The sequence below is a fragment of the Dermacentor albipictus genome, unplaced genomic scaffold (genome assembly GCF_038994185.2).
Source record: "Dermacentor albipictus isolate Rhodes 1998 colony unplaced genomic scaffold, USDA_Dalb.pri_finalv2 scaffold_35, whole genome shotgun sequence".
NCBI classification, from domain to species: Eukaryota; Metazoa; Arthropoda; class Arachnida; order Ixodida; family Ixodidae; genus Dermacentor; species Dermacentor albipictus.
This window is the reverse complement of record NW_027225589.1, coordinates 1,998,211-2,016,819: the sequence shown is the minus strand read 5'-3', so window position 1 is coordinate 2,016,819 and position 18,609 is coordinate 1,998,211. Positions and strand designations below refer to the sequence as shown.

The following is an 18,609-nucleotide window of genomic DNA, read 5'->3' as shown; positions in this document are numbered from 1 at the left end:
GGCACGGCATGGCCACAATTAGTACATGACCGGGGTTGTTGGAGAAGCATGGGAGAGGCCTTTGCCCTGCAGTGGGCGCAAGAAGGCTGATGATGATGATGATGATGATGATGATGATAAGGGGGTAGAAGAAGACAGTGCCATAACATTGGTACATGCATTCGCCGTTGGCCACTTCTCGTACGTGGCAGGCATGCTACAACGTACACAGGCTGATAAGTGCAAGCTAAACGCTTTCATCAGACGACTTATAAAAACTGCACTAGGACTTCCCCTCAGCACGTCCAATGGTAGCTTTTTGCGCCTAGGGAGGCATAACACAATAGAAGAGATAGCTGAGGCTCAACAGGTGGCCAACCAGGAGAAACTAATGGGGACACGACCTGGGAGGGTGCTACTTGAAGAAATAGGAGTAGAAATTAAGAACCATACAAACAAAGGATAATTATTAACAGACTCGCAAGCGGGACTACGAGAAACAATTAAGACGGCCGCGTTCCTTGGCAACATGCACCCGGCACTTTACATCGAGAGACGGAAGGCAAGGGCCAAGGCACTCCTTCAAGACATATATCAACACATGCAGGAGGCGGGGTTCGTTGACGCTGCCTGGATTAAAAATAAGGATGCGTATACCTCCGCTGTTGTAGACACTCATGGCAACATAGGGGATGCCAACACCATCTATACCAAGGACCCAACAGTAGCACAAGTAGCAATCGCCATAGCCATCGGGGCTAATTGGTGGACGCATATTTGAAGCTGTTCTAGAACATCCATACGCAAATTTATTAACGGTTGTGTCGCACGGATAGCAACAAGGTTACCAGACAAAGTCAGCAGTGAGAGGATCGAAATCCGCTGGTTTCCTGCACATCTGGGGGTGGTGGATGGAACTCGGAGAAACCTCAATGAGTTGGCAAATGAAGCAGCACGAACACTTTCTAGCCATGCTCTTCAATACCGAGCAACTTACACTTCACGCCGGGAAAACAGGGATCGATTATTACCATATAACGAAATCCCGAAGCACTATTATTTAAGCGGAAGGGAATACCCAGCGCCACACAGTAAGCTTTAAAGAGTCCAAGCGGTCACATTACGTTTGCTACAGGCAAGGACGTACTGAAGTCAACATTCTATTAACAGTATCTATCCGGGGAGGCAAACTCAAACCAATTGTAATAGGTGCAATAACATCATTACTCTTGACCACATGCTTCGGCAGTGCCCCACAATCTTCACAGACTTTGACAAGGAATAAGAATGGTGGTGGCAAATGCTACACAGTGAATCACTCTCTGACCGATTACGGGCAGTCCAGAAGGTCCGCGATGTGGCTGAAAGCTTCGGCCTGACAGTCCCAACGTGGGAGCGTTCCGCGTATACCTACGGTTGACCTTCAGGACCCAATAAAATTATTCATACCATCATACCATTCCTGAAGTGGAGGGTGGGCCATCGCAAAATTTGTGGTGGGCGAACCTAAATTTGCGATGAGCCATCCTACATTTTGGGGGTGGGTAATTTTAAATTCGGAGTTGGTCAAGCTAAATATGGGGGTGCGCCATCTTAAATGCGAGGGTGATATGGGGATGGGCCAACGTAAATTCGGAGGTCGGTTATGTTAAAATTTTTGGACAAGTCAACCTAAATTTGGGGTTGGGTCATGCTCGATTTGGAGGTTGGCCATAATAAAATTTCGGGTGGGCCAAAGTAAATTATAGAATGGGTCATCCTAAATTGAAGTGTTTGCTTACTTAACATTTGGGTCAAGTCAACCTAAATTTGGGGTGGGTCATGCTTAACTTGGAGTTGGCCATATTAATATTTGGGGTGGGTAAAACTAAACTGTGATGTGATCTAACTCAATTTTGGGAGTGGATCAACCTAAATTTCGAAGCGATATAGGGGTGGACCAACAAGAAATGTGGGGTTGGTAAACCAAAACTGGACGAGAACCAACCTAACATTTAGGGTGGGTAAACAGGGAAGACAGAACAAACTGGGCTAAACGCAGGAAAAGAAAAGTATGAGCCGAGCCAAAGAATGCTGCGCATTAAGACGCAATTCTGTAAATTTCTGTATTATTTGAGGCATCGCTCCCGGTGATGATAATATGTCATCTTATCGACGTTTTACCAACAAGAATTGTCCAAAACACCGGACGACTCGCCAAAGTGCCTTCCCTATCAGAGGCTGTAGGGCCTTAGCCAGCCACCGGTTTGATAGAAGCCTGCAGAAGAGCAATATCTAGTAGCAGCCACACCTCCATCGTGACTATGTCTGACTTAATACCGCACCAAAGGCAACCGACTGATTCTGAGAGCAACCATGAATGTAAGTAATATAATTATGCAGAAACAGAGGACTAGTCAGTGCTTATGATGATTTGGATATACCTGATATAACAGATCTGGACGATGAAGGTTTCAGGCCAATGCACTAGTGCAAAGAGAAAGCCGCCGAGTTCCAGTTATAATTACACCTTTAACTGAAGGATCTGACCTGGAAAAGTAAATAACGGGAAAGCGGACATGGAAGAAATTCTTGGCGCATCATTCGTTAGGACACGATTCACCGCTGAAGGGGCACTGGTTTTAGATGTCCCGACAGAAGAGCATGTGGATGCCCTTCTCAGTTGCAAGTCAGTCTCAGGGATTTCAATCTCAGCACGAGTGCCTTATTTTTACCTGTAAGACACTTATATTATTTGAGGAGTGCCGAAGTTGTACACTGTCGAGGAACTGTTGGGCTACGTAAACCTACATGATTTTACCATGGGAAGAGAGTCACGCGATGCGTCGAACTTTCTCGATTCGAATGAGGGTATAGGTGGACCTACACCGTAGTTCTGACGTATACTCCAAACATGGAGTGTCCAGAGGAGATCAACTTGGCCTTCACAAGGCATGACACTATAAAATACGTTCAGACACCACCTAGGTGATTCAAGTATCGGCGCTGTGAACATGCGGCCAAGTACAGCAGTGGTGAGAAGCCGTGAAGAAGATGTGAACGACCAAATGATTTCAAAACGTGCCTATGCAGTGAGAACTTGGGAAAATTCTAATGCTGGCCACCTATCTAGCTATAGGAAGTGCCCCACACGGGCAATGGCAATAAAGCGAAACAAAATGTTTTTCTGGGGACCAAAGGCAAATGATAAGCAGAATAAGTCGAAGAAACAAACGGAGAGCCGGCGACAGCGAGATGACATCACAGGAGGCTCAAAGAGGGATGCGGATTTGCAAGGACTTCAGGAATTCAGGAAACAGTGATGCCATCGCACAGTGGGCCGGCTAAAGCAGCAAAAAAAATATGAACAGAAGCCCGGTATATGAGAAGGCTGCCACTCAGATTGAACCGCCAAGTTTTGTGTTTGCACTGCAGCGACCCCATTTTCGCGTTGCAATGAAACACCACCACAGGAGGACTGTTGAAAGGTGCTACGCTCTCTCTTCAAGGTCCTGCAATTACATATATAGAAAATAACAGCGAGCTCGGTGAAAGAACGTGCTGGAAGTAGTACTGGCTCTTGAGTCGGTGATATTAAGCTCCGCCTGCTCTTCAAACAACTAGCAGCATGGATGCGCTCAGGATGTATGTTCACCGTCTCACCTATAGGTGCAGCTTCTTTTGCAACTTAACTGTGCTGGCCTTCCCTGTCATTTACAAGAACTGTCTTTTTTCTTACGCAACAAGTCCGTGGCGATATTGACCGGGTCTGTATTACTGGTACCAGTTATGAAGCCGGGAAGGAATCATGCAGCTCTTCACTCATACAGACCACTGTCACTGACATCCTGTGCAGCGAAAACAATGGAAAAAGTCACGTGCACAAGGCTCACTTAGTACGTCGAGCAGGTTCGGGAACTACCGTGTTGAATGACTGCGTTTCAGCAGCGTTTAAGTACTCTAAACAATGTGTTGAAGCTGATAAACCACATTGCACGTTACAGTGCGGATGGCCTGTCGACAGGCTGTATTTATGGATGTTTCCAAGGCTTACGAAAACGAGTCGCGAACAGCGATCATCAGCCAGTTACAAGTTATAGGGGTCACAGGCCATCTCTCACACTTCATATATACCTTTCTCAACGATCGCTGCATCAGATTTCGTGGTAGCGACACGTTGAGTGATGAAACAATGAAACTTCGCAGCGTCTCTCTGAGGAGCATTTTTCTCTGTTAATAATTAACATCCCCATGGCTACTCTGCCAGCAAGGAACACACGAATCATCGAACACGAGTTAAGATGTCTATACAGGGTGTTCCAGCTAAATTTAGCCAGAGCTTTAAAATATGCTGCCAAGGCTACGTAATTGGTCCGAACCAAGATATTTTTGTTTACTGTAGCTTAGAGATGCTCAACTTATATTTATCCATCTGCCCAATTAGATAATTAGTCTTAATGAATTATACAACCTTCAAATATTAAAATTAGATGAAACGTTTCAACGAGAAAATGGTAGAGCGACATGAAATGTGCTATATAAAAGTCTTTATCCGAGCGTGAAAAAGCCCGCAAAAACACGCAAAATTGCCGCACGACTGGCCGCTTTGCGTGTATTCGCGGGCTTCTGTCACGCTCAGAAAAACAATTTCATGTAGCACATATTGACGAACACAAAGCTGTATCGGGAAATTTTCCCGTCGCTCTTCAATTTCGTCATTGAAACCTTGAACAATTCATTAGGACCAATTAGCTAATTAGGCGGAAAGAAAACAGTAATTTCACCATCTTCAAGCGACGCAAACAACATTGGTTTCATGTTGCTGTCCAGCTACATGGAAATCGTGTACTTTTAAATTCTGGCTAAGATTAGCAGGGGCACCCTGTATATGACGATAATATCTGCATACAGGTCTCCGGCTACCAGCATCGCCGCCTTACACGAATAGCCCACAGAGCAGTAAATGCCATTCAGCGCCACTTCACAGCACATAAATCAGCACTGTTATCAGAAAAGTCATCATTCATGCTATTTGTTGGAACTAAAAGAAAACCTACTCGCTCCAAGTTGAATTTTGACGGATTGCAGATTCAACTAGTCACCAGCGTTCCATTTCTCAACATTACCTGAGACCATACGCTACTCTGGGGCCACGATATCGACCACGTTGTGGCGCCATCGTCATAAAGGCTACATATGTTCAAGCCAGTCGCGGGGGTTTGCTGGTGCAACCACGCTACATCGATGCTACGACTGCATACAGCGTAGGCTATCAGTCGGATCCTATACTAGCTACATCTTATGTCGCCCTAGACAATACGAGTGCTTAGAAGCCATACTTAAAAAAACTTTTCGACAGTGCTTCGGAGTCCTCCAGCCAACAAAAAAGTTCGCTTCGAAGCTGAGTAACGACATCCGAGACTTCAGGTTTCCTAAACTGTCATGACCCAGATGTCACATTTGAATGTCTTCAGCCGTGAAGGCAGTCTTAAGACTTATAGATAAGTGGCCCTGCTCACAATTTTCTGCTGCACTGAACATGCTCCAAGTCTTACGATGCACTGCTCGAAACTACGGGAAAGGTAGACACGCTCTGGACATTACAAGAATCGCATGCGAGTTTAGTGTACCACGATCACAGTCAAAGTGCGGCATTCCATGTCTAGAAGCCAAGTGACAAGTTCTTGAACAGTTGAACACAACTTACACAAATCACCTGCAAATATACACAAATGACTCTGTCAAAGTAGACGAAGACTGCTGCGACGCTGGATTCGATATTACCTCCCTGAGATACACGTTGACTGGACTGCTTAGCCTTGTCGACGGTTGTGGAAGGCAGGGAAATAACTGCGGCTCTGCGTGATCTGAAGAGTGCCTCCACAGAATGCGATTCTTCTTACGGGCTCAGATGCTGTGCCTCAAGAATTCTGTCGTCGCCTACCGTCGAACAAGTCCCCGAGGAAATAATCAATACCAGTTTCTCAAAGCATAAATCCTTTATAAAAGACAAGTACAGAAAATCACTGTTAAAATCTACCTCAATTACCCCCCTCCCACCCCGGCTCGGCCGACCATGCCAACCCGAACAACACAACTGCGACAGTCACCTCAGGAACACTGGGAATACAGGCACCAGACTCTGAAACAAGCCACTACACAAGTGCTACAGTCACCTCAAGAACACTGGAACACAGACAGCCAAATGTGACACGAACCACACGATGCACATTACTCCAAAAACGACATAAACGGCAGTGCAGACAGACAAAAATATAACAGACAACAGTAAATCCACTACCGAAGTGCTCACAGAAACGCCCACACGCCCGCCTGCATACGCACAAAGACAAACAGAAACCCAGCTGGAATTATGCCAGGAATGCCGTCAAAAACCAGCCAAACCGAAACGCGCTACCCGCAAAAGGACAAATAAATGAAAGCCATCGCAAATCAATAGCTATTCTCTGCCACGAAGCACCGAAATCCTACAGGTTAGAAAACGTACCGAAAACGCGCGAGCTACGCTTCCCGTATGATAACATACACAGTCTGCACAGAAAACAATATATTCCCTCAAGGTATAACACTGAAGGCTATACCAGCTCGAGGAACAACCCTCCCCCCCCCCCCCCCCCACAACATCGTGCAAACTGGCAAACAACATCGAACGATGGCTCACTTTCACTTTTGTATATTCGAGGAACACTGCAAATACCAAATCGAAAATTTTAGCCACAGACTTCAGAGCATAGCTCTGACACAGGATGAGAAGACACATTTAAATTATTACGGTGAAAAACAGCCTGGAAAATCGGTTCAGAAACAAAGGAAGAAAGCAAGCTTTAATAAAAAAACAACCTTCCAGGCAAACAGCCACCTCAGGCCAACAATAGGGACCTCAAATCTACAAATACCAGACGTGACGGAAGCTTCCACAAACTTCACAATCATCATCATCATAAGCCTGGCTACGCCCACTTCAGGGCAAGTGCCTCTCCCATACTTCTCCAACTACCCCGGTCCAGTGCTAATTCTGGCCATGTTGTCACTGCAAACTTCCTGATTAAATCCACCCACCTAACTTTCTGCCGCCCCCTGCTACACTTCCCTTCCCTTGGAATCCAGTCCGCAACCCTCAATGACCATCGGTTATCTTCCCTCCTCATCGCATGCCCTGCTATGCCACTTTATTTTCTTGATTTCAACTAACTATGAGAAGGCTATCTTATACGCGAATCATATACGGTTGTCACATGGCGCATTTTAAGCGATTGAGTCCGATCGGCATCGAATTTATCGAGGACTGATTCCACCTTGACGCCAAAGAAACAAGTGTTATGCTGGCGGTTTGCGGCCACCGAACAGTGCCCAGCGAATGAAACGCTATACTGGGAGCTGCTAATCAATTCAACCATTTGTCAAAACGATTGGAGCAGCCGCATCTCCAGTGGTGGGCCTTGTGCACAATATGCGGAGCATTGAATTAGTGGTTCCACACATTCCATACAATCTACAACTATGGGAAGATCACGAATAGTGGGCACTCATAAGGAAGAAGCTGCCCATCACGAGCATCAGCAAGAGTTGGCTCGGGAACGGACTCGTCGTCGTAGGGCCTGTCTGACGCGCAAGAAAAAAACACACTGCGAGAACCGCAAAAAGCACACCTAAACCTTACTCATTGCGCGAAGCACGCAAAAGCGAAAATGAGGTGCAAGAATGTTGTAACAAAAGATTTACAAATAGACTGATTGCCAAGTTTGACTTGCATGCTGTAACACTCGGTGCCTAACATTGCTTCGCTGTTCGACCAACTTCATGGACTGGAAGGGAAGATTACTTTTTTTGTTCCGCCCCACTACTAGCGCAGACAAACTATACGCACATGGGTCATTTGATGCTGTCAGTCACCTATAATATCTGCAATATGCACTACTCTAAGATGAGCGCCTCGAAAGTCAGGACCATAGTATAATCAGGCACTCAAATCCGCAAGAAGAATGTGGTCGAGCTTTCATAATTTCGCCAAACCAATACTAAAATTTCTGTCTACGCTGTTTAACTCCGTACGTTGTCAGGGAAGGTAAAATGATCAAGTGTTCAATGAAAGTTCATCTGGTCAGGTATGGAATTTAGAGAATCACGGTCACTGACCAAGTCTGATAAAATATCCGACGTTCCGGAACCACGTACGGGTTTCTTGTTCACGGAGTTGAATAGAAAATTGTCGTCACTTACAAAGCCAGCACGTGACGTAACGAGCGTGCGTAAATGGCAGGTAGAGCTCCTGCATTTCGGTTCATCGTAGCTGGCGTCGAATGAATTATTAGCCATTCCAGCAGCCCCTGAGATGACACCTTCTTTTCCTTGAAGACAACAGTGGCATTGTCACGCTTATCTTGTGACTATGCTGTTGCGCATGCTCGGCATTGGCACTCACCGTGTGACTGTTATTTCTTACGTCACGTTTCTGGTCGCTGAGCCATTTGCGGAACTTCGCTGTTTCAGTTATATATACTTGATGGCAATCAGCGCGTCGCATCTTATCCACGACTCCAGGGAATGATTCCATAGGCAACTTGTACGTCACATTTATTAGCAGGCTGTGCATCTTGCTGGTCGGTATGTTGGCAATGCGCAGGTCGTATTTCGAAAATACGCGCGAAAATGCCCCGCTGCTACTTTGAATGTAAGAGACGACTGCACGTTCACAGATTGTCGTGTTGCTCTGTGAGCTTGGCTGTAATATCCGCTTCTCGGTCCTGCACATGAAATGAAGAGGATATACGTTGTGGGTTAGCTCACGGTGTACCATTTGTAATTCCTTTTTTAATACATCGCCACCTGAGCAGACGTGTACGAAACGTGTTATCAAGGACGATACTACGGACCTTTTGCCGCGGATAGTATTACAAGAAGTAAACTTGAAGTAACAACCTATATGCGTAGACTTCCTGTATACCGAGGAGGCGGCAGCGCCCCCATCCCGGCGAACCCGTGCGTCTAAGAAAGGCAGCAAGTTCTCCCTCTATTGTTCAACGGTGAACTGCATGTGCGCATTTGCGCATTCAGGCAATCCAGGAAGCGTGGAATGCCTTGCTTCTTCAACATACAGAAGCAATCGTCCATGTAGTGAAAAAAAAACTTTAGGTGACAGGTTTAATGCGGCCATAACCTTTTATAGCGAAGCTTTCTTTGACTTTTCCTTCGTCTTTCCCATTGCTGCTGCTGCTGCTGCTGCTGCTGCTGTCTGGCACACCACGTCGGGACCTGGTTCAAAGCGTGTGTATACATGATAGCAGTGAGGCAGAAAGGAAAGGTGACTCGAGAAACTCGTTTTGACCACACAACGTGGAAAGCTCACAAAGCCCTCAGGAGCTCCCTGGGCGTCGCCACACTAGCTCATTGAGAGCTGTAATTACCCGTGGCCTCACTCAAGAGTATTTCAGAAACTGCAGCGCTTACCTTTCTGCTAACGTGCGAGAGTTTATAGGGAACGTAGATCGAACTGGCAGAGAGAAGAGATGAGAAGAGGCAGTTCCTATATAAGCGGTGAGATGGGGGAAAGATGACGTTGAACGCAAGGAAACGCTACTACTATAGGAACGACAGCGGTTGCTGGGAAACTGGATAAAGTTTAGTTCAAGGTACAGTACAGTACGTTTACGCTGTTTAAGAAAAATGAACACCATGCGAATATTTCACTCGGACAACTTACGCAGTGCGTGCAAAGGCAGTGCCGCATTAATTAAACCGCACCGCAGGGTGCGGGTGGCCCTACGGAAGCGGTCGCACGTCATATCAGCACTTCCGTGCCCGCCGCGGTCGCGGCGGCCACAGAAGGCACAGAATTGTTTAAAGTCGTGGATCTAATCCCGATCGCGGCAACTGCAGTTCAACAGGGGCCAAATACAAAACGCGAGAGCACTTAGATCATGGAACATGTTAAAGAGCACCATGGTGTCAAAATTATTCCGGAATCAGCAACTACGGCGTGCCGCGTAATCTGATTGTGGTTTTGGCACGCATAGCCATATAAATCAATTCATGTTTAATACTTCTGCCACAGATACGATGTGCCATGTGAGGCAATGACAACGCTCAACCCTCTAAGAGGTTAAGAAGCATGGTTCACAACAACGCCTCAAGCAAATACATCTTCCTGTCTGTCCTGTGTACTGCGCAGACAAACAGCAGTGGTGCACGCAAAGTACGGTTTAACAACCACTCTGGTCGCACATGCACCACTCTGGTCTTAGACTAAACGCTGAAGAAATTATGCCTTCGCCGTCAACATCACCACTAATTATTGTCAATGAATTAAAACTAAGCAGCACAGAACGCTTCGCTTACATTGATTCCAACGGTGCATGGGATTAGCATAATTCTTCCAATACTTCCATTACTAGACTGGCCATTGTAACCGATATTGACGCTGCCATTGCCGCACCACACATTTGGTGACAAAGGCCACAGCCATAAAGAAAATATGTGCTGCTTAGACAAAACCGCAGCAGCTCGCTAACTTAGGGGATGTCAAAAGGCGTGCGACAAGGAAGACAACTGTCTGCTTTTAGGACTTCTTCGCACGTGGCTACTGTGAAATCGTCGGATATTTCATCAGACTTGTTCAGTGACCGTGATTCTCTTCCTTGCTAATGAAAGCGCGCTTTCATTCTACAACGTGAGCTCGCTCCTTGCTAGAATACGAAAAGTCTTCGTATTAGTGATTAGGACTCGGTGAAGTGCTTGAGCACTGATTTTGCTTTGCTATAATTATTTTACTTAAAAAATTCAGAAATAGACAATGCCAACCGGGGTCGCTGTAAGGGTTTTTGCTGATACCTTCAACAGCCCTCTCTTGTTCATAACGCTTTTGTGCAGGTATATAATTTGGGTTTGCTGTACACAATAGCTAAATTCACATTCGTGCTTAAGTACTCATTTATACAGTTTAACGATTGCTCGCTGTAGTGCCGATGCAAGACTAGTGACACCCACGCGAGACAAATTTCGACGAAACATGGTCCACTAGTGTAAAGGTTCTTGTCAGCTAGTGAAAAATGTATGCAACACTTTTGGGAGAATAGCAATGTCCCAACGTCAAATTGCGCGCAAGTTCAATGGTTTTTGTGTCCCATCTAACAAAACAAGATGCGTACACAACTGTGGCCACAGAAGTGATGACTTCAATCAGCGGACAATTTTGAAGCGTTTGGTAGGGTCAGTGTCTATGTCGAGTCCTCACGGCACAATTATGCCAAACGAATGTGATTCACCACGTCGATGTCAGTGCCCGTACAGGTGCTATCAGCACTGCCGAATTCGAGAAAGCGTGTCTCAAAATTGTGCGCCAGAGGCGAAAAATATACCGATGCTAAATTGTCATACAGTTTTAAAAGGGCAACTAGCGTCGCGATGAAAAGAGCTTCTTGCGCGACGTCAGAAGTTATGCTGTTGCGAGAGAACGCCAAGCGTCAGTCGCGACGTTCTCGTCGTGGTAGAGAGTTGCTGTTGCGACGTCAGAATCGTTGTGACATAAAGTTGCTGTTGTGAAATCAGAACTCGTCATTGCGACAATATATTGCTGTTGCATTTTAAGAACTCTTTGTTTTTGCAAGATAATGTTTCTGTTGTGACGTAGGAACTTCTGCCGCAAGGTCAGAAATGTTCTTTGCAACTAACAAAAATGATGTGGAACCTCAAAAATTTATGTTGTACGATAGAAATTTATCTTGTCTTTTTTAACCAGGCTACACAACATGTTAGCATGGCACACCGGAGTGTTTACTGCTCAGTAAATATTTCTAATAATATTAGAATGCAGTTCAATAAAGCGGCAAGTAGCTGTGAAGAATTTTATAAAGTCTATTGTTTTTGACGCTCTTGAAAATTACTGTGCGCTTGTGCAAGATGGCCCGCATGTACAAGGTAAACAATTTCACTACTGTATTAGCCAGAAATTAATGTAAATTGCTAATCAAGCTCTTTTTTTTTGCTCAATTACCACTCAGGGTCAAGTGTTTGGTATGCCAAAAAATACTCTGCAGGGACATTTGTAAAAACCCACAGAACAAAGACAAACCTTGTAAAACTGATAAAATCTACGCCGAAATTTCTGTAATGCGGAGGAAAATCAATCCCAACTAAGTGAAAGCAGTAGAGCTCAGCTTAATAATCGCCTTATCTATGCGCAAAGTGAAGTTGCTGATTAAAGCTGCCTAAAAAAGACACGGTCATACCAAAAATGTAGAAATAGTAAAAAAATCCCAATAAAATGAATCTAGGGGATTGTTTTATTCATGTTCCTGAAGGCTCAGAAGTGTTTTGACAGTCATACAGCACGCACAAAACAGAACTGACACTGTGTGTTTGACATGCAATTGTTTTTCAAGAGAGCGTGAGACTCTCGGTTAATTATATGCAGAAGTTGCAGCGAGTACACGCACGAAAAGTGCTTGCTGGCCCACGGGATCTTCGTTTGGAAGTGTTGACGTGAAATGTCTTTAAACTCAATCAGAGTGAGTACATTGCTAAAGAGGTTGTTGCTATGACCTATTATGCTATTATCGCTCGTATTTTGTAGAGCGCACTATCACCACGCTTTATATTCGTGCCCCTGTGTAAAGGAAGGAAGGCATTATTCGAACGTGCGTGTTGTGTACACAGACGGCTCCTATGCCGCGTCAGGCATGTCACAGTCGGAGATAAATGTAGCCTACCTCAGCGTTCAAGGATTCATATCTACGTCATACTGTTCTTGCTCTGAGTGGGAGTGATCGCGTTTGAGTGATCTCACTCAGCGATAGAGGCATAACTCATCCAACGAAAATATGTGGTCATGATGAGTTATTAGGCTTAAAAGTGTGAAAATTCTGCGAAGTTTCACGCTTACTCGGTTATAGTGGTCCCTAGTTTAGCTCGCAGGGTTCCAAAAACAGCGTGATAACGATCAAGATGCAAGATGGAGGGATGTCAATTCGCACCTATTGCGTTTTACCCGCTGGGCTCAATGTAAACAGGCAACGAGCGCAATTGCAAAAATTGCACCTTAGGGCCTCCAATCGCTTTATCACAGGTTGTACTCATAAGCTTCATGATGCGTGAATAAATGTCATGCACTTTGGCATTACTCGTTCATGGATACGTCGCGAGCGCAGATGGTGCCGTTTTCGCATAACGCATGACGTAATGTTGTTAAATTTAGCCTCACGCGCGCTATTCAAAAAGTCCTCGCTTGACACTCGTTTGTTCATCCGAGCAGGCATACCTGCGTTTGAGAGAGCTCAATGTGCGATAGTAAGTAAAATTGACTAAACTATAACTGGTGCTTGTGGGGAACCCTAGAAGTGTGGAATCGGTTGTAGAAATATCGCCATTTATCAGCTATGGTGGGCCTGCATTCAACACGTCAGGTCTAGAAATGACTTGTACAGTATCGGGCAACAATACGAAGGAATATACACCTCGGGCCATGGCGGAATGTGTCTGCCCTCAAGTGAACGCTAGCGCAGAGCATTGAGGTTTGCGCCGCAGCCCCAACCATGGGCGAGTGCTGCGGGCTGGAGCGGCGCAGTGTCATCTTGACCAGGCACCACCCTGAGGGGATGTTACTTTTTTACCCTAGTTCTTCAACATCATCTGCCAAATGGCCTCACTATGAACAGAGAGCAAGCACAATCGCAACATTTCGCCATGAGATCCCACTGTAACAAAAGTGAAGCCCTGGGAACACAGAGTGAAGGCGGGAGATAGAAATTCAAGACGATGAGCAAAACGAGAACAAGGTGAAAGCGGGAGCTAACGTTTCAACAAGTGGAGTTGTCTTTTTTAAGGCGCCATATGCTTTCCTCGCCACAGTATATATAGATAGGGTTCTTCAAAAGGGGATATGGCGTGGGTGGGTGCGGCAACAAGCGAAGATGTGTTGGCGGCGAGGGTGGAGAACGGAGAATAAAGAGTGCTGTGCACAAGGCTGCTGACATGGCCTTCTGTAAATCTTTATATATTTTTTCACGGGGATCTGTTTCAGCCGCTCCTTCTTTTATTTTTCAGAGACACGATAGACCACGACCGCCAATGGCACAGGTGATAGAGGGGTGCTGTGCACGCCGTTGACACGCCGGCTTACACACGGCCGTTGACATGTGATGGCAATGGCCTTGTGCAGGGCACTCCTCTATCCTCAATTCTACACTTTGCCGCTAACACCTTCGTTCATTGCCGAACCCACCCTCCTTATCCTCTCTCCCCTTTAGAAGAACCCAACCTATATAATTGTGGCGAGGACTGCATATGTCGCCTTGAAGAAGACAAGTCCACTTGTCGAAGCGTTTGTTCCCGCTTTCACTTGGTTCTTGGTTTGCTGAAAGTTGAGCCCGGTAATATACGCTAGACATGTAAGCTTTCTAACGCTGGGAGAAATCTAACTTGGGTATTTGGTTACGTAATTTTGTACCCAACGGCTCTTATGCCTTCAGCAGCCCGCATACTGCATATTACGTACCGCGCTGCTGCGGCATCCCTGATTCAGCCTACCCGATTTTAAGGGGTGAGAATGGGTGGTTGTTTCCTTTATTTCAGCTGTGTCGTTTGGCCCAGCAGGTCGCCAGCAACATGAGAAATTATGTACGTTTAATTCAAGTTTTTACTTACGATATCGACAATGCCAGTGCCATAATTCATCAGATAAAAAACGTAGAGGCAGAAATAATGCTTTTACTCTATTTCGTGAAAATCGTCATCAACAACGAAAGTTTGCGATCAATTTGCTTATTTATTTGTGATTTAACATCACCCAACTCTACCGCTAATGACGCCCATTTCATTTCATTGAGCACTGTATCTGTCAAATAAGCTAGTACGAACAATGTTCTTCTCAATTTTATATGTATTTTTTTAGTACAAACATGTTATCTGTATTATGCTGAATGATCTTAATGAATACGGTTTTAGATAATAGAAGCTTGCCATTGAACTTTTGCGTAACGATGTCTATAAGAGAGAGAGAGAGAGAAAAAAAAGAAACGTTTATTATACGAAAGAGTATCCCGAGCGAGGTCGGGTATCACCCTAAGGTGGGAAGGCTCCTTAGTCCAGGAACCCTCGGGCTTCGACTGCCCTCTTCGCCCTGGCGACGAGTTGTCGTTGGTCGTCCAGGTCCTAGAGGGTTAGCTTGGCCTCCCACGTTGCGAATAGGTCGTTTGCTTTTTTTGCTCGTTTTGCGTGCGTCTCAGGTTGCATATCGCTGCCTTCCTGTCACGGGCATTCCAGGAGCAAGTGTGCCAGAGTGTCGGGTACGTTGCAGAGTGGGCTGAGGCAGACGTAGAGCGTCGGGTAGAGGCGATGCATTATCGTTCTGTACGTGTACGTATTATTTTTCAGGCGTCTGAGGATCAGGCTTTCTTCTCTGTCGAGTTTAGGGTGCGGTGGTGGGTACACTCGGCACTCAAGCCTGTAATGTTGCAATATGGCCGAATAGTTGGTGGGTACAGCCTCCGCCTCTTCTGTCGCGGGTCCGAGAGCGCGTGGGGAGAGGGGAGCCCGGTTGACATGCTCGCGGGCAGCGGCGTGGGCCGCTTCGTTCTCCTCTAGTCCCTCGTGTTCGGGTACCCACGTTACGGAGGTGTATGGGAGCGGAGTGCTTCGTCTTTTTAGTATCTTGAGTGCATCGACCGAGATGCGGCCCCTTAAGAAGTTTCTGCAGGCGGCCTGAGAGTCGGTGAATGTAACCGCGGAGTCTGTGCATGTAGTGGGGGCGAGAGCGATTGCCGCTTCTTCCGCCGTTTCCGGGTTGCGTGCCTAGATGGTTGCCGATGCTAGCTCGGAGCCTTGGGAGTCGACGACGCTGAGAGCGTACGCGTTTCGACGCGGATACTTGGCCGCGCCGGTGTAGCGGGCATTCGGGTCATGCTTGAAACTTCGTTTGATGGCGTTGGCTCTAGCCTGTCATCTACTCTTGTGGTATATGGGATGCATGTTTCGCGGGACACGTGCGATGCAAATGCACTCTTGAACGTCCGGTGGTATTCGCTCTTTCTTGTCCGTGTCTGCGACATACGTGGCGCTGTAGTTTAGGTGTCGCAGTACTGATCTCCCTGTGGGGATCAGTACTATAAAAAGTATTATATTATCTACCAAGTCCTATATTACTTGAACTTAAGTGCTGCTTTTGAGAACATTTGTGTGGATCAAGAATGTTTTTTTCATATATGCGCATTGGCAATGTCGGAATATAGGTATCTTGCTACATTAAACATTGAATAGATTTAACAGAATTCTATGGCATCATCTACAGCGTGATACAGAGTCGACAGACCTCGCGATTTGTTTTGCGGTAGAAGCAATGTACTTGCGCGCGTTTGCCATCCTGTTTCACTAAAAGTATTTCACCTGTCAATGTTTTGGGCGGTTTTATAGATTTACAAATACCAGCTACTAACTAGCAACCACAACGATGACTGGTGCAGTAAGGGTGTGCATTTCCTTTTCTGTACACTAGTCTTTGGCACTGTGTGTCTACATTTCTCTATGGATGAACAGGGGAACGCTTAAAGCGTATTATAGGTTTTTGTCTTCGACTACGCTAACCGTACAACTATGAGGGCGAGCCTACAAAACATGCTTCAGCTAGGCGTCCATTTTTAAAATAACGGATTAGACGAAATTACGCTTGAGTTATTCAGCCAAATTGAGACTTTTTAAGTGTGAGAAAATAGTGCGTGGAAGAATTAATATTTTTGTGATTGATTTTATTAAGAATGCTTGTGTAGACTACTGACATTTTACAGGAAGGGTAAATGCTTTGCTACAATTTTTGGTCATTGTTATATAAGGTTAAACTCACCATAAAAGAACACTGATGAGCTTCGTGTGAAGTCATGTCTGCTATAGTGCTATGCACTCATGTCATGTCATGTGTGAAGTCATGTCTGCAGTGCTATAGGCTACAGGCTACAGTGCTACAGGCTGCAGTGCTCTCATGGATTATCAGAGCACTGCAGCCTAAATTCATCTTGTAAGCGAAATACGTGAGATGAATGCGTTATTTCTTGCAGCTATAGATTCTATATGCCATGACAAATTTCGAAGTGCTTCTGTAACCGCAATATTGCCATATTTTCGACTGTCATGAAGTTTACTCTTAGCGGGAAAAGCAAAAAGTCATAAAAATGTTTTTGTCAAAAACCATAACTACCTTCTAGCATACCTTATAGGCTATCTACGAGCAGTTCGTGACCAATGCCTGCAATGACAAAAACATCTTGCGCTACAATTTTATGTCAGTTGAAATTTCATTCAAAGCTGATGTTAGACATAATATCAGTAAAGCCCGCCGTGTATTGGCATGGTAGACATATCATTAGTAAAGCCGGCCGTGTATTGGCAAAGAGCCCATACAAAAGACATGTTTTGATAATTCCGCCCATGATGTTGAATACATTGTTAGCGCTATGGATCCAAGGGGTTTTATGGAAATGTTACCAAATAATTATTTTCAAGATAATTCACATTTACGTTCACTATACCTAACAAAGAAGATCAACGTTAAAGCTTTTGTTATTTTGACAGTAAACATATATTCCTTGGATGTTAGTGTCCATTATGCGAGTTTAATATAATCAATACTACTCCAGCATACGTGTAGTGACTGTGCTTTCGTAATATATATGTGTATTATGCTAACAAATCGGCGAATATACCAAAAGTGTGGTATTCTTTGTTTCATTGTATATCTTTTAGTATGCGTCACTGTTCCCTGAAAACTTTTCATTTCATTTTCAGCAACAAGACCAACAACCGAGCTTACCTTCCGGTTCAAAACGGCAAATACGGATGCAGAAAAACTGCCCGAATGCATTCAAGAAATTATAACAAAATGCCGGACTTGGGTCCAAAATACGCAAGCTCAAGAAATCTCTAAAATATTATCCAGTTGCCAGAAAAACTGTAAAGATGACAATTTATGTCAGCAGAATTTAGTGCAACAGGAGCCCGTAAACTAGGAGCCTTGGCTCAAATGCTAAGCATGAAACAATAAAGTGCTCCTTTCTGACACTGCTCACTTGCATACATAATTTCTATGAAATCTAACACGTAGTTAAGATAAACATACGAGTGAAATAAAAGTGATGCGAGGCAAATATTTAGGTTTCTTGGATTTTTCCCGTGTTTTTACCTGTGTTGAACAAATGTGATTTCATTGCTGCTACAAATCACGCTTAATCACCCTCAAGTGTGCTTGGCGCAGTCGTATACCTGTAAAGTTCTTGCCCTCACCTATGTGAATTCACTCGAATGCATTAAAATTAGTGGACTCTGACACAGCAACTAATGTATACATATTAATAGTGTTACGGTTTCTAAAGTACGAGCTCACTCATATGGTGGTCAAGAAATTCATGCTGCCTAGAGCAGGGGCTGCAGTTAAGGATGTAAGGTGAGGATGGGACCAAAATAAAATTCGTCTTCCTGAGTCTTTTTTGTCCGACTAGAGAACGCAATATAGATGGCAGGGTGGTGGTGCAAACGGAAATATTAATAAAGGCACATCAGAACACCAGAAATGGACAGGTTCTTCCGAAGGCGTATGCAAACAAGAGCATGTTCTAGCTTTGCGCTTGAGTTCCTCGCACGTGAGGGGGCTGC

The 18,609-nt window shown here is 45.1% G+C and overlaps 1 protein-coding gene across 3 annotated transcripts in view; it reads left to right on the top strand.

Moving 5' to 3' along the window:
- LOC135919710 (uncharacterized) overlaps positions 1–18,025 on the top strand; it is a 106,264-nt gene extending 88,239 nt beyond the window's left edge. For all 3 annotated transcript variants that reach the window (XM_065453569.1, XM_065453570.1, XM_065453571.1), the window contains one exon: positions 17,746–18,025. In XM_065453569.1, the coding sequence (XP_065309641.1) occupies positions 17,746–17,966 (221 nt within the window). In that variant the 3' untranslated portion in view covers positions 17,967–18,025. The remainder of the gene's footprint in view (positions 1–17,745) is intronic.
- Positions 18,026–18,609: the final 584 nt, after the last annotated feature.